The sequence below is a fragment of the Pseudorca crassidens genome, chromosome 2 (assembly GCF_039906515.1).
Source record: "Pseudorca crassidens isolate mPseCra1 chromosome 2, mPseCra1.hap1, whole genome shotgun sequence".
Taxonomy (NCBI): Eukaryota; Metazoa; Chordata; class Mammalia; order Artiodactyla; family Delphinidae; genus Pseudorca; species Pseudorca crassidens.
In genome coordinates this window covers 31756341-31769537 of record NC_090297.1, presented here as the reverse complement: position 1 = coordinate 31769537, position 13197 = coordinate 31756341, and the positions used below count along the sequence as shown (strand labels likewise).

Sequence of the window (13197 nt, the reverse complement as noted above, 5' to 3'; positions counted from 1 at the left end):
GTGCCACCAGGGAAGCCCCCTCACTGTCCTCTTTTTAAAGAAAGATGTGACAGTAAATGTGAGATGAAATGAAAGGACAGACATGGAGGTTCTGGGCATGTGGTCATCACTGGGTGTCATCTCACACAATCCCTGAACAGCCCCTAGGGTGGGTACCATGAGTATCTCCATTTTACAGAGGAGAAGACTGAGGTTCCTAGAGGTGGACTGAAAATCCAGATCACACTGAGAGTAGTGGGTGGAGTCAAGATGCAAATTCTGTTGAGTCCCAGGCCAGAACCCCCAGCCCAGAACCCCAGCCCAGTCCTGCCTGCCCTCCCACTGTCCATCCGCTCCCGGTTTCCAGAGAGAGGCGTCACTGTCTAGACCACGTGACAATCACCTTGTGGCTGATGTACTGTTATCTGTCTCTCTCTCCCACTGGAAGGTCAGCTCCACAAGGGGGGACTTAGTTTCATTCCCTGTTATATTCCAGGAACTAGAAGGGAGCCTGGCACAGAGCAGGTACTACATGACAATTTGTGGAGTGAATTCAGGAAAATATGCAAGAATTGCCTACTAAAGAACCAAAGAAAGCGACCCTGGGGCTCACGGAGGGGAAGGTCAGAGGGCTGAGCAGGACCCGGGCCAGGTCCCTCGCTCGCACTGAGCCCTGCGTCTCCCGAATCCAACAGCCTCAGCTCATCCCCACCCCTGTCCTCAGCCACCCAGGACCACGGGAGTGAATTAGTCCAGTCCAGGGAAGCGTCAGGACCAAAGTGAAGACGGCCCATCCAGTTCTGGCTACACTTCTGCCTGCAGTGCTGTTTGTGCCTCAGTTTCTCACTCTAGAGCATGGGCACCTGGTGCTCCAAGGAGAGGAGGCAGAGAAGGGCTCAGCAGGAACATGCAGAGGTGGTCTCTGCTGCCTCATTCCTCCCTCAGGGCTGGCTGGGCCGGCTGAGGCCCTCAGGGGTCCAGCCAGTCACACCGAGCTGGGCGGAGGGATGGGTGGTGGTGTGAGAAGCTGCCTCCGAGGAGCCACAGGGCCGGAGCTGGGAGGCACCTCGTTTTTCTGACACCATCGCTGTGGACTGGACAGGAAAGCAGAGGCCCAGAGAAGGGAAGGGATGTGGCTCGGGACGTGCAGGAGTCCACGGCAGGCCCAGGAGGGACAAGAACCTGGGCGCTGCCTCCCAGATCAGGGCCTCCTCCCCTGAGCTCAGGCGGCACCAGGGACAGGCTCCGTCTGCTCCTCGAGGGCACTGGCCCCGTCACTGTGTCCTGGCCAAGGGGAGCCAAGAGTCCACAGGCGGAGCTCGACAGGCAGGGCCCAGCTCTGACCGCAGCCCTGGCCCCCAACACAGGCCCTGTCAGTCACGACACGGCTCCTAAAGCATCTGCTCAAAAGCAGAGGCCTGACCCCTGGACGGCAGGCCCAGGCCTCTGGGTCCTACAGGTGCCACTGACGGTCAGGGGCCCGGCAAGCACCAGGCCCGGCTGGCTTCTCAGGAGCTGATGAGGCCAATAGCAGAGGTGGAGCTGGAGCCAACAGGTGTGGGAGCCTCGGCGTGGGCGCTGATGCCACAGCGACTGCTGTTAGACTCCATGGTGGTTCAGGGGCCGCTGACCTTCAGGGGCCTGGAGCCGGGGCCTCCAAAGGAGGAAACAATCCTGGTAGGTTCCATCCCCCACATCAGCCTAGGTAATTACCAGTTAAAACTACTCGAACTGAAGGAGTTTTACTAGTGCGATTAGTACATGAGAATAAAGAAGGCCCTCAGACAGCTGGCTGGACTGCCCACAGGCCAGGCTTCCACTGAACAAAGATCTGCTTGTTAATCCACAGCATCAGAGGCCTTAGATCTTCATGAAACACCCAGAGGTGGTGTGGGAAGAAACTGGGATTTGGAATCCACAGCCTGGATGATGCCATGGACGTGCTGTGTGACCCTGGGTTGGTTATTTAACCTCTCTGAGCCCATGAAATGAGGCTGGTAAAACAGCTTCCCAAGTTGCTGCATGGGTGAAATGAGTATTTATAGGACTATGGCACTTCAAATGCTAGTTTTTATTCAAAAACAGATAGAAACACCTTTGGCTGACTTTAAAAATCTGTTTCTGGGTTTCACATGTTTATAAGACATGTGGGGACATTTCCATCACATCCACACCAAGGCTGAGCAGCAGCTGGGAGGGTCTGGTATCAGCACTGACCAGGGCCAGGTTCACCCTAAAAAGGGGGCTGACTTTCTGCCCCTCCCCCTCTATCAACCTATCACACAACAACTCTGAGGAGCCCCATTTTACAAGCAGAGATCTGAGGCTCAGAGAGGGCAAGGGACTTCCCTAAGATCACAGAGCAGAAGCTGGAGGGCAACCAGCTCCTCCTGAGCTCAGGGTGCTGCTCGACTCACAGCAACAGCTCCCACCAGGGCTGTGCACCCCTTGCCCCAGGGGATGCTGGGGGAAGAGGGACATGGGCTAGGCGGTGACTCACTCAGATGGACGGCTCCCCTGGAGGCATTCTCAGGGTGACTGCATCCACAGCTCTTCTTGGTCCTGAGCCTGGGGTCAGCTTGCCCCCAGCACGGAGCTCCAGCCTCAGTTCCACATGTGGTCGCCTCTGTCCCAAGTCCCCACCCCTGCCCTCTAACCAGGAAGGTGGCATCTAGAACCCGCCAGCCCAAGTCCTGTGCCTGGCACTGGGCTTTCCGCAGAGGTTAACGGCTGCCTCCTGCTGCTCGCTCCCCCACCTGAGCCCATCACGAGCTCTGGTTTGGGGGGGACGGGCCTCCTTGAGGCAAATGGCTGAAGACCCACAAAACTTACTGTCACTCTGACCCCTGGGTTCCTCTGCCGAAATCCCTCTGAAAGCTCTCTCCACCTTGAAAGCCTGCCCTCCTGACACAGAAACGTCACCTCCTTGAGCACTGGATGGAGGGCCAAACAACCTGGGCCTGTCCTGGCTTGGCCACATAGAGGCCACATTGTCCTGAGCAAGACACTGCCTCTCTGAACCTCACTGTCCTCATCTGGGAGATGGGGATGAATATCATGTCGCTAACAGGGTTGTTGGGAGGGTTAAGAGCGGTGCTGTAGGTGAAGGGAGGCTGGTGACCATGGCAAGGGTCCTCTCCCTGCTCTGGGTCCCACAGCTCTCCCCACCTGGGGCTGAGCTGTAGTCCTTGGGTCCCCAGGTCCAGCCTAGTGTCTGCCTCAGCTCAGACTCCTGCCCCTCACTGGCCACAGACAGGAGGCAAAGCAGGTGGGGGACATATGTTCATGAATGTAGATTAAAGAGAGTTTAGTAATGGAAAACTTATCTTTGAGAACTTTAAGGGTAAATGGCTCCACGATTTGGAGTATAATTTCTGCAGAGAGGAAAAGCTGGGCTTTACGTGGGAGAACAAAGAGGGTCCAAGCTGCCCATCAGGTCATTCAATGGCCTGGACACTCATTCCATGACAAGCCAAGTCCCGGGTGTGAGCCCAGGGTGACAAGACCACAGTCCCTGCCCCGCTGAGCTCAGAGTCTACTCCTTCTCCACCGTCCCACCCCGCAGCAGCACCCCACCCCCACGTGGCCCAGGGAAGAGGCTGCTGTGGACTCAGAACAGCTGGGTCCTCATCTCTACTCTGGTGCTTTGATGATGTGACCAGGGTTTTCCACGCTGAACTTTGTCCCTCTCTTCAGTACCACCCTTATCAACGTGACAGCATCACAGCCTCTGTTTACTCATCTGCCTCCCTTCCCAGGACCAGACTGTCTTCCTGGCACTGCCCGCGTCCACCCAACACTACGTGAATCTTACCATCGGGTGTGTTTGGCCGCGGGTGAATGTACGCCTCTGGGACTCACATCCCTCATCTGTCCCTGCTGGATCAGCAGCTCACCACCCCCCACCCCCCTGAGACTTCGCTGCCCTGACCCGGGCGGTTTACCCTCCCGCGGTACCTTGTCCACGACAAGGTGATTCCCCGTTCCCAGCAGGGCGCTCGCCCTGCCCGAGGTGGCGCACACGCCCCTGCAGCCCGCGCCCAGCCTCCGAGGGGCCCCTCGGCCAGCCGTCCCCCACGTGCCTTCTCGCGGGGTCGCCGCCGCCCACCCCGGGCCCGCTCTCACCCATGTTGACGAAGCTCATGACCAGGTCGGCGCGGCCCAGGCGCCGCTCGGGGGTCCCGCCGTCCTCGTCGTCGTCGCCGGCCATGGCGCGATACAGGTCCAGCATGAAGAGCGGCGCGGACGCGGGCAGCCGGGCGGCGGCGGGCGGCGCGCGGGGCCGGGGCCGCCCGGGCAGCCGGAGCACCGCCAGGATCTCGCGCTGCAGGTCGCGGCGCTCGCGCGGGCCCAGGCGCCGTTGCGGGCAGCCGGGCGAGGGGCGCGGGCCAGAGGCGCCGCCGCCGCTCAGCGCGCACAGCGCCAGGCCCAGCAGCCAGAGCGGCCCGGGGCGCGCGGCCATGGCGGGACCCGGGCGGCCTCACCGCGCGCGCATCCGCTCCCGGCCGGGCCCGGGGCTGGGGCCGCCCCGACGGCGAGCGGCGGGCCGGGCTTGGGGCCGGCGGGACGGGGCGGGCGTCGCCCGCGAACGCAACGCGGTCCCTAGAGCGCCCGGCCCGCGGCGCCTGCCGTGGCTCCGGGTAGTCGGATGGGGCCGCACCTCCTCGGGCAAGGGCTCCTCCGGGGACCGGGGATCGTCGGCTAGTCTGTGCCGCCGCGCCAGACAGTCCGGCTGCTGCCGAGGCAGCTCAGCTCAGAGGCGGAGAGCGAGCTCCCGCCGGGCTCCGGGAGGCGCGGACCCTCAGTCTGTGCCGCGCGCCCCGGGCCGAGGTGGCCTCTCTCAGTCCAACTTGCAGCCGTCGGATCCCGCCCCCTCCGGACCCGACCAATGGGGGCACAGCGGCGGGACCAAGGCCGCGGAACAGACGCCCCAGGAAGGGGCTCCGGATGCCAGGTGTTGGCGACCTGAGATGCGACCTGCTGGTAGGTGGGTAGGTGGTCGGCGAGGAATCCCTAGCCCAGCCGTCGGGGGCCTCGAGGTCGTCCTGGGCTCCCCTCCCGCCGCTGGCCGCGCTGTCGGGCGGGCGCGGGGACTCGGCCTGGGGACCCAGGGTAGCGGAGCGGTTCGGGGAGATCGGACCCTGCCCTCCCGCGGGGCGTGTCCTTGGTCACCCTGCCCAGGTGGCATCCCAACTCTCGGTCCGGCCTGAGGAGTGACCCCGCAGCCCCTCCTGGTGCACGAGTGTCGCTCCAGGACCGGAAATGCCTCAGTCGGGTCTAGAGGTAGAGGGGCCCCGCGGGTGACAGGCAGGCCCGAGAGTGGGGCGCATCCCTCTGCCAGCAGCCGGGCCCGGGTTCCCAGCCACCGCAGCTCCTCGCCGGCCTCTTGGTGCCTTCTCCGCAGTCCCCTTGCGTGCGCCTTTGGGAGCTCTTTTCCGGACACCTGACGCCGGCTCCGTCACTGCTCCTGGAGCGCCCACCCGCCTGGCTTCCGCGCGCTCCCGGCTGGCGCCTCCGGCGGGCCGCCCCGGCAGCTCCAGCAGCCGCACTGCCACCACTAGGTCTGGCTGGGCGCCCTTCGGACCCCGGTGCGCGCGGGATACGCGAACCCGCTTCCCGCCTCCCGCCGGTCAAGGAGCTCTGGTGCCCTTCCTGAGCCTTTGCGCATCTGAATTGTCACGGCCCTCAGCGGCTTGCGAGAGAAGGCTCCTCACGGAAACTCCTCCATTGACTAGACCCGTTCTGCACACCCTGCTCTTCCCTAGGCACCTTCTCACCGCATTTATTCGTTTATGGTTAAGGCGCCGCGCTGAGAGGAAGAGACACTTAGACTGAGCTCTGAAGGCCGGAAGGAATTGGTTGGGTTGAAGGAAAGGTCAGTGGGAGGAGAATGTTCCAGGCAGAGGAAATAGCTTGTGCGAAGGCCGAGACTCCAAGGAGCATAACAGTGGCAGGTGACAGTGAGCACCGTCCATGTGCCATCCGTGTTCTGTACCATTTCTTCGTGCTCACACGTTGTCATTGGGTGGATACCTAACCGCCCCTCCCCCACCTCACTTAACAGACGAGGTGACTGAGGCACACAAGGGTTAAGGGACTTCCCTCAGGTCACACAACACTGGAGCTGGGCTGCAGCAGGTGGGCACATGCAGGTGAGCTGTTCAGTGGAGGCTGGAGAGCCTGGGGGGCAAATGGCCAGGTGAGGGGCTCTGGACAGCAGATGGTTACGGCGTCCCAACGTGGGTTCAAGATTAAACTTCAAAATAAAGGTATGATGTCCAGTAAAATTCACATTTCCCCAAGATCACTTCAAACTTAAAAAATATCAAATCTTAAATCCAATCATTTGATGGTGACTTAAGTCCATGCCTAGTCTTCCTTCTACTCAACAGGTAAAACTCCACCAGGCTGCTGAAGCTGGATGAGAATGCCACAGATGAGCCAGTGAAAGTTCTCAAGAAAAGACCAGAGCCTGGATGCAGAGGGGACTATGGATTGGAGGGAGGGAGATTGGCGTCAGGGCCCACAGCTGGAGACAGGTACAGTAATGGGAGGGGTCAGGGGATGTTGACAATGATCCTCTAATGGAGAATCATTAGAGGAATGGAGGGCAGAGGAGAAGGCTCTTAGGAGGGCAAGTCCACAGCGCTTGGTGACTGCATGCAGAGGCAGGGGGCAGAGTCAAGGGGGTGTTCCCTTGTCAGAGCTGGTCAGGGTCTCTGAATTTCCTGCCCCCTTCACTATCCCTGGGCATCCTTCTGCATTCCCTGAGCCCATACATCACTGGAGGTCTCAGATCTAGCCTGTAATTCTCCAGTTGTGTATCGTAAACTGCTGGCCTCCCAGCAAGACTGCAAGCAGCCCAGTGCTGGTCTGATTCATAGAAGTCATTTATCTCAATTTAGGATGAGTGAAGATGGCTGTGCCCTTTAAACAATGGCTTCACATTCCCATAAACCAGTGGTGCTGCTCCGTGCTGTGGCCTGAGCCAGAGATGAAGCTGACCAGCTCCCTGCCCTCTAGTGGCTCCCAAGGGTCACCCCAGGGGTGACAGGTGAACATGCAGTCTTTTTGAAGGCAAAACAGAGGTTGTGCTCTGACAGAGGGGCCGGCAAATTGCCTGGATGGGCAGAGGAAGTGGGGACAGGCGATCTGTGAGTGGAATCCTGGAACTCCTCAACTGGATGGGAACTGACATGGGGAGGGTGTCTTGGGAGAAAGTTCTGTCAAACAAGGGCTTCCCCAGCCACCTGGCAACTCTGTGACCTTGGGCAAGTTACTGAACCTCTCTCAGGCTGTCTCTCATCTGTCAGTAAGGCTCACGATTGTAGGACTGTGATGGGAATTACATGAGAATGTACACAGAGCACTTAGCACAGTGACTGGCACACAGGAAGCACTCAATACATGTTAGCTATGGTTATTCAAAGCCCCAGAACCTGCCCTCCTCTATCCTAGCAGACACCAAGTTTGCATTACTAATTTAGCACTTGTATCACAGAACTGCAGTTTTAACCCCTTTCCTGCCATCCCTATATTTCCCACATGGTCTTGCACACAGGTGTTCACTGAATGGAAATACACTTCCTGCAGATTGCACCACTAGCTGAGCTTTGTTGCAAAGACTGAGGGAAAGCCTGAACGACTTGGTAAGAAAAACAAGTGACCACGGTCCAGACTTTGAGAAGATGGAGGTCAAGCTCCTTTCAGCATGCTTCTGCAGCCAGAAGGCCGAGAGGGGGAAGCAGATTTGGGTGGAAACGCCACCCTACAAAGTTCTGGCAGCCTGAAGTTACCAATTCCATGGAGAATACAGTAAGCACTTCCTTCAGAATCCATCAGGCTGCACATTCCTTCTAATCTGGGTATTTGGCTTCCAACAGCTTTGGCAAACATGGGTCCATCTCACCAAACTCCCTATCACAAGGGGAGTACGGCCTAATGATGAAGAACACAGGTGGCTGACGTTCAACCCCTCTTATCTCTCAAGTTCCCTCGTTATTTCTTAGTCTAATTCCTGTCATCAGAATTAGTTAATATTTGGCCATTCTAAATATTATAAAGCCAACCAGGGACTGGAGGGAAGAGAACTGCCTGACTTGGACAGGGAGCCGAGGACTAGATTCAAGGTCCTCTTCTGCCATTTATTCATTATGTGATCTCAGGCAGATGACCTTCTCACCCACTTTCCCATTCGTTTCTCCTTCTGTAAAACAAAGGAGGTAAGATTTGATGACCAATTTTGTTTCTACCTCTGAAATTCTACCACTTAACCAGAAATATCAGCATACTGTGAGAATCTGGCCCCATTCTCTCAAAACCCGGGATCTGTGATTTCTAAAACAAAAATCTTCTTACATACTGGTTATTTGTTTAATCACGTAAGTGGGCCAGATAGCCCTACAGATTTACATAACAACAGTCTGATCCTTTGTTCCCTTGTTAAATAAAATTAATGAGGATAAAATATATAAGAAGAAATCTATTAATGAGCTCCATAATTTATCCATCAAGATATCTGGATCTGAATAATGCACTGAAGTACCTAAAAGAGTCATGTTACACATAAGGTAATGGTTCAGAAGTAAAGCAGGAAATACAAAATATTTGTTACTGCAAGCAATTTTAATACAAAAGTGTGTCTTGTTTTAAACAGTTCATTGGTAGAGCTTCAGTTTCTGCCTCAATTAAAATCAATTGAGATAATCACACAGCAACGTGGTCGGAGCTGAAGAGGAACAGCAGCTAAAAACCAGGAGCCCCAGACAGCCCCTCTTCATGATCACTTGGTCAGCTAACTTTATTACGCACAAAAGAAAAGACGGAAGAAGCAAACGGGACTTCTTAACAAGTGTGCTGGTGAACTCCTTTAAAGGACGAGCGAGTGTTTTATGTCCACGTTTTCAGAATAGGCTTGTGGAATTCATTCCTCAGTTTGTGGGAAGTTGATCGACCATTTTAAATAAATAGCAAAAAATGCAGATAAACAAATCTGTAATTCATGATGCCACCAAGGAGTCTCCCCTTGCCGACGGCCTGGGTCCCGGTGAGCACAGGAGTTATTGGTGGCTGGGCTGGATAGGAAGTTATAAACCAGGACTCTTAAAAACCCCAATGTTCTCACGTTTTCTGAACAGTTATATTTACCCCTGAATTCTAGCAGCTATTTGTCCTTTAAACACCTAGTACTGAAACAGTATTCAAAGACAGTATTGCAATGAACTCCTTTTGCTGTATCATGTGCAAACATTACCTAGATGAGGTTCCCTCTCTTCAGCTAAAATTACACATTAAAAACAATGGAAAAAGCAGTCAGAAGTGCCCTCCCCTCAGTTCTTGCTAATTGAGGTGTCCATGATTTACAAAAAAAGAGTTCCTTAAACACTGAAGGATTCTTATTTTTTTTTTTTAATATAATTTATCTTGCTGAGACAGCAAGTCAAGTTTATAAAGAAGATGCATTTAGGAATAATCCTAAAAGATAAAGCAGGTTTACAACCCTGCACCGCACAGAAACCCTACTTAGAGGCTTTTTAAAATTTTAATACACATTTGCATCTTGATCTTTTCGCTTATTTTTCTCAAATATTTCATTTCTGGGCCCCATCCATTACAGGGTTACCAGGAGGCAAATTTTATCTACATAAATATTCACATGAAAATAGTAACTTACAAAAAGAAAAAAAATAAGGCAGCTTCATAACACAATTATTCTTTTACACTTTTAACAATATAACTTCTCCCATTCAGAATAAATATACACCCAATGTGTGGAGCAGGATTCAAAGTGGACAGAGGCTTGGGGGTGCTTGTGTAGTGTTACCGCTTGGGACCCGGAGTCCTGGGGGAGGCAGTGGTGGTCTTCTTAGACATGGTGGGGATTTTGGAAGGCTTGTTTAGCCCTCTCCTCGAGCTGCCCTGGCCCCCTGCGGCACTGCTCTCTGAAGTGTCTGAACAAGCAGACTGCGTCTCTAAAAGGTCAAAGTCAGAGGCATCGCTTCCACGCCGGCTGCTGGCCCGACTCCCGGCCCGACTCCCGGCCCGACTCCCAGGGCGACTGGCTGATTTTTTAGGGTCTGGAATTTAAGAATAAAGCCACAGACTTTAATAGAGACAGCATTGGAGGGGGCGGGGGGAAACAAGTTACCAGAGGCCGGGGTTCTTTTTTTTTATTTTTTAAAATTTTTTATTAGCGTATAGCTGATTTACAATGTTGTGTTAACTTCTGCTGTACAGCATCTCCTATTACTTATTAATTTTTTTAACATCTTTATTGGAGTATAATTGCTTTACAATGTTGTGTTAGTTTCGGCTATAAAAAGTGAATCAGCTATACGTGTACATATATCCCCATATCCCCTCCCTCTTGCATCTCCCTCCCACCCTCCCTAACCCACCCCTCTAGGTGGTCACAAGAGGCCAGGGTTCTGATCCTAATACCACCTGATATGCTGTGTGACCTTGGGCAAACCACAGCCTTTCTGAACGCCGGTCCTCTCACCTACACAGAAGTTGCTGAAACCCTTTCTGGCTTTGTGCTTCTACTTGAGAAGCATCCTGAGAATTAGAAACCAGCTTCTATCAGCAGCACTGTTAGCTCACACGCCCCATGGTGGAGTCGAGCAGGGCTGTCCCATGGCCTCGGCACAGAGGAGAGCGCCTGGTAGTTGCATGGGCAGACTGAGAATGGGGGCGAAGGGATGGCAAACAGAGAGCAGGAAATGGCTCCCAAAAGGAACATCAACAGGTGAGCAGATGTAATCCTTCCCTGACTTCCTCAGCTCCCGGCAGCGATAATAAATATGGGGTGTTGGAAAAATTACTAGCAACCTGCCAGGTCCCATACTGCACGGGCTTCTGAGGAAGGCCCCGCTGCAGGAGGCCCTTTTCTCCTACTTTCAAATACTATCATTTCTGATCGAGAACAGGTGGTCTGGCTTTGGCTGTGAGAGCATCTGCTGTCAGAAGGCAAGGTTCGAGCTACTTGTACTGACAGGAGAAGAAGTCAAGGTCGGCAGGATATCTGCAGGGCTGTCTTTCAGCATCACACCTCAGTGCTACTCTCATTATTTGCTCCTTGGGGAGCAGTGAAGCATTGCTGAGAGGCTGCTGTTTCCAAATTCCTAGCCTGGCCACTCCCCTCACCCTCATCCTGATGCAGAAGTGCTGGGGCAGGTACTTACCTGCCCGATTAGTTTTGGCACCTGTGGAGGCTGGGGAAGAACTATTGCTAGTATCGCCAGCAAGCGATGTTCGACTCGAATGAAAAGTTGGTGTTGGTCGTTTCAACTTGCTGCCTGTTGACGGAATAATCTTAAAAAAAATAAAAATAAAAAGGTCATATTTACTTGGTGTAATCTTTGGTAGAAATTCCACTTTGAAAGGTCTACTTAAGCCCTCCTTATGACTAATCAATTGAAAAGCCAATTAAAAGTCCAGGAAAACAAAGATTTATTTTGAAAGTGTCCTAGGTCATGTATTTTGAAGATTCCCAAAATAAAGGCTTCATGTCCCAATTAAAAGTTTTAAAATGTCTTCCAATACCTTTTACCTTACCGACAAATTTCTACTAAAAAAAAAAAAAAAGATCCTCAAATGGTAAGATTATAGTAGTTATAACAAACAGAAACATGGTAAATGAGTAAAGGAAAAAAATCCAAATACTCCCAAGTATCAAAGTTTTGGGGTTAGAAATGTGACATATGAGTTCTAACCCCAAATATTTAACATGGAGATCCAAAAATTACTCCAATCCCTACTAGATAGATGCAGTAACTTCAGTCAAGTAAAGATCTATTTTCGCACTGGCAGAATGCAGATTAAATTACTTGACTTGATCAAATAAGTGATTAGGAGAAGCACACATGAGTGGGGCTGTGATATCAGGAACAAGGCTCTGAACAAGGGGCCAGAAGAACTGAGCTTGGGTCTGGGCTCTTGGCTTATCTAAATTGGCATCTGTGCCTTCACTTCTCCCAGTGGAAACCAGAGAAGGGTCCTGCCTCTGAGACCTCATTCCTACCACATTCCCTCTCGTTCAGTCCACCGTTGCAACTGGCCTCCTGGCTGTTCCTCCTGTAACAGCCCAGGAAAATTCCCTGTTTGTTGCCTGACTCTCTTGTATTAAAGCAGAAACTCCACAAAAGCAGGGACTTTGTTTTGTTCCCTGTCACACCCTTGGCACCTAATACCACGTCTGGCACAGACGAGGGGCTCAATAAAAACTTGTTGAGTGAATAAGTCATGTGTGGAAGCACTTCCTAAACTGGAGAAGAGCTGGATAGATGTACATAATCATTACTGCTGCTGATAGGAGCTCCATTTCCCATTTCAGTGTATTTTTTTTTAAAGATTTAATTTGGAGAAAGAATATTTTAAATCTGTTTTAAGTATCACTCATGCCACAGCATGCTATTCCAATTTTTCTTTGAAATCAATCGTGTAAATTGTTTTCCAGGACTTTTAAGATGTTTATACAAAGAGAAGAGTAAAGCAACCCATTGCATGGTGTTTCTTATATCTTCAATTTATAAAGAAAGAGCAAAAGCGACAGAGAGGGATTAACATTCCAGCACAAACCCTCCTGGCCCACACAGGAGGAAGAGCACCAGTTTCAGAAGCTACTGCTGCTGGGAAGACGTGGCGCCAGAGATGCCGGGCTGGGCGTCCGCGTCAGGACACAGCCTGCAGAACACCAGTGGGTAAGGAAAGATGAAACCTCGAAATGAAATGAAACCAAAGGTAAAACCTTAAGATGAAACAAAAATGCTGATCCATCAGAATCCCATGAGAATTGGCACTTCATAATTAAAACATTAAAAATTTTAGAACTTTTGAGACTTTCATGAAACTGGAGCCATTTAAGGAGAAGAAAAGCAGGATAAGCAGGTTGAGTTGTGGGGTTTTAGTGTCAGTGGGTCCCCAGATCATGTTCTAAGCCAGATGTATTTCTGAATTGGAGTTTTAGCTTGGAGTGGGATGAATCCCAAAGCAGCAAGTCCATTCCTGGGCATTGGCTTCTTGTACCTCCTGCGTTTATTGGCTGAAGCTTTACATGACTAAAGGCAACGCTACCTTTTGCGGCACAAGAACCCAATGTTTCCCAGCAGGAGCTAGAATGCAAATTGTAGTGCTATCACACAAGCCTGTAGTCCACATTTTATTTCTGAAACACTGCTCTTCCAACAGTACTTGGGCATTTTAATGACTGTACTTGAA

General features: G+C 52.5%; 2 protein-coding genes across 22 annotated transcripts in view; both read right to left on the bottom strand.

The window, feature by feature from the left end:
* Positions 1-4441, bottom strand: part of LOC137218549 (bone morphogenetic protein 8B-like) — a 41362-nt gene extending 36921 nt beyond the window's left edge. Inside the window, exon 1 of the mRNA XM_067725604.1 lies at positions 4105-4441. Within this exon, the coding sequence (XP_067581705.1) occupies positions 4105-4441 (337 nt within the window). The remainder of the gene's footprint in view (positions 1-4104) is intronic.
* Positions 4442-8585: 4144 nt separating this feature from the next.
* The window catches only part of MACF1 (microtubule actin crosslinking factor 1), a 341804-nt gene continuing 337192 nt past the window's right edge, over positions 8586-13197 (bottom strand). For all 21 annotated transcript variants that reach the window (XM_067725581.1, XM_067725580.1, XM_067725586.1 and 18 more), the window contains 2 exons: positions 11163-11292; positions 8586-10055 (listed from right to left, as the gene is read on the bottom strand). In XM_067725581.1, the coding sequence (XP_067581682.1) occupies positions 9799-10055; positions 11163-11292 (387 nt within the window). In that variant the 3' untranslated portion in view covers positions 8586-9798. The remainder of the gene's footprint in view (positions 10056-11162; positions 11293-13197) is intronic.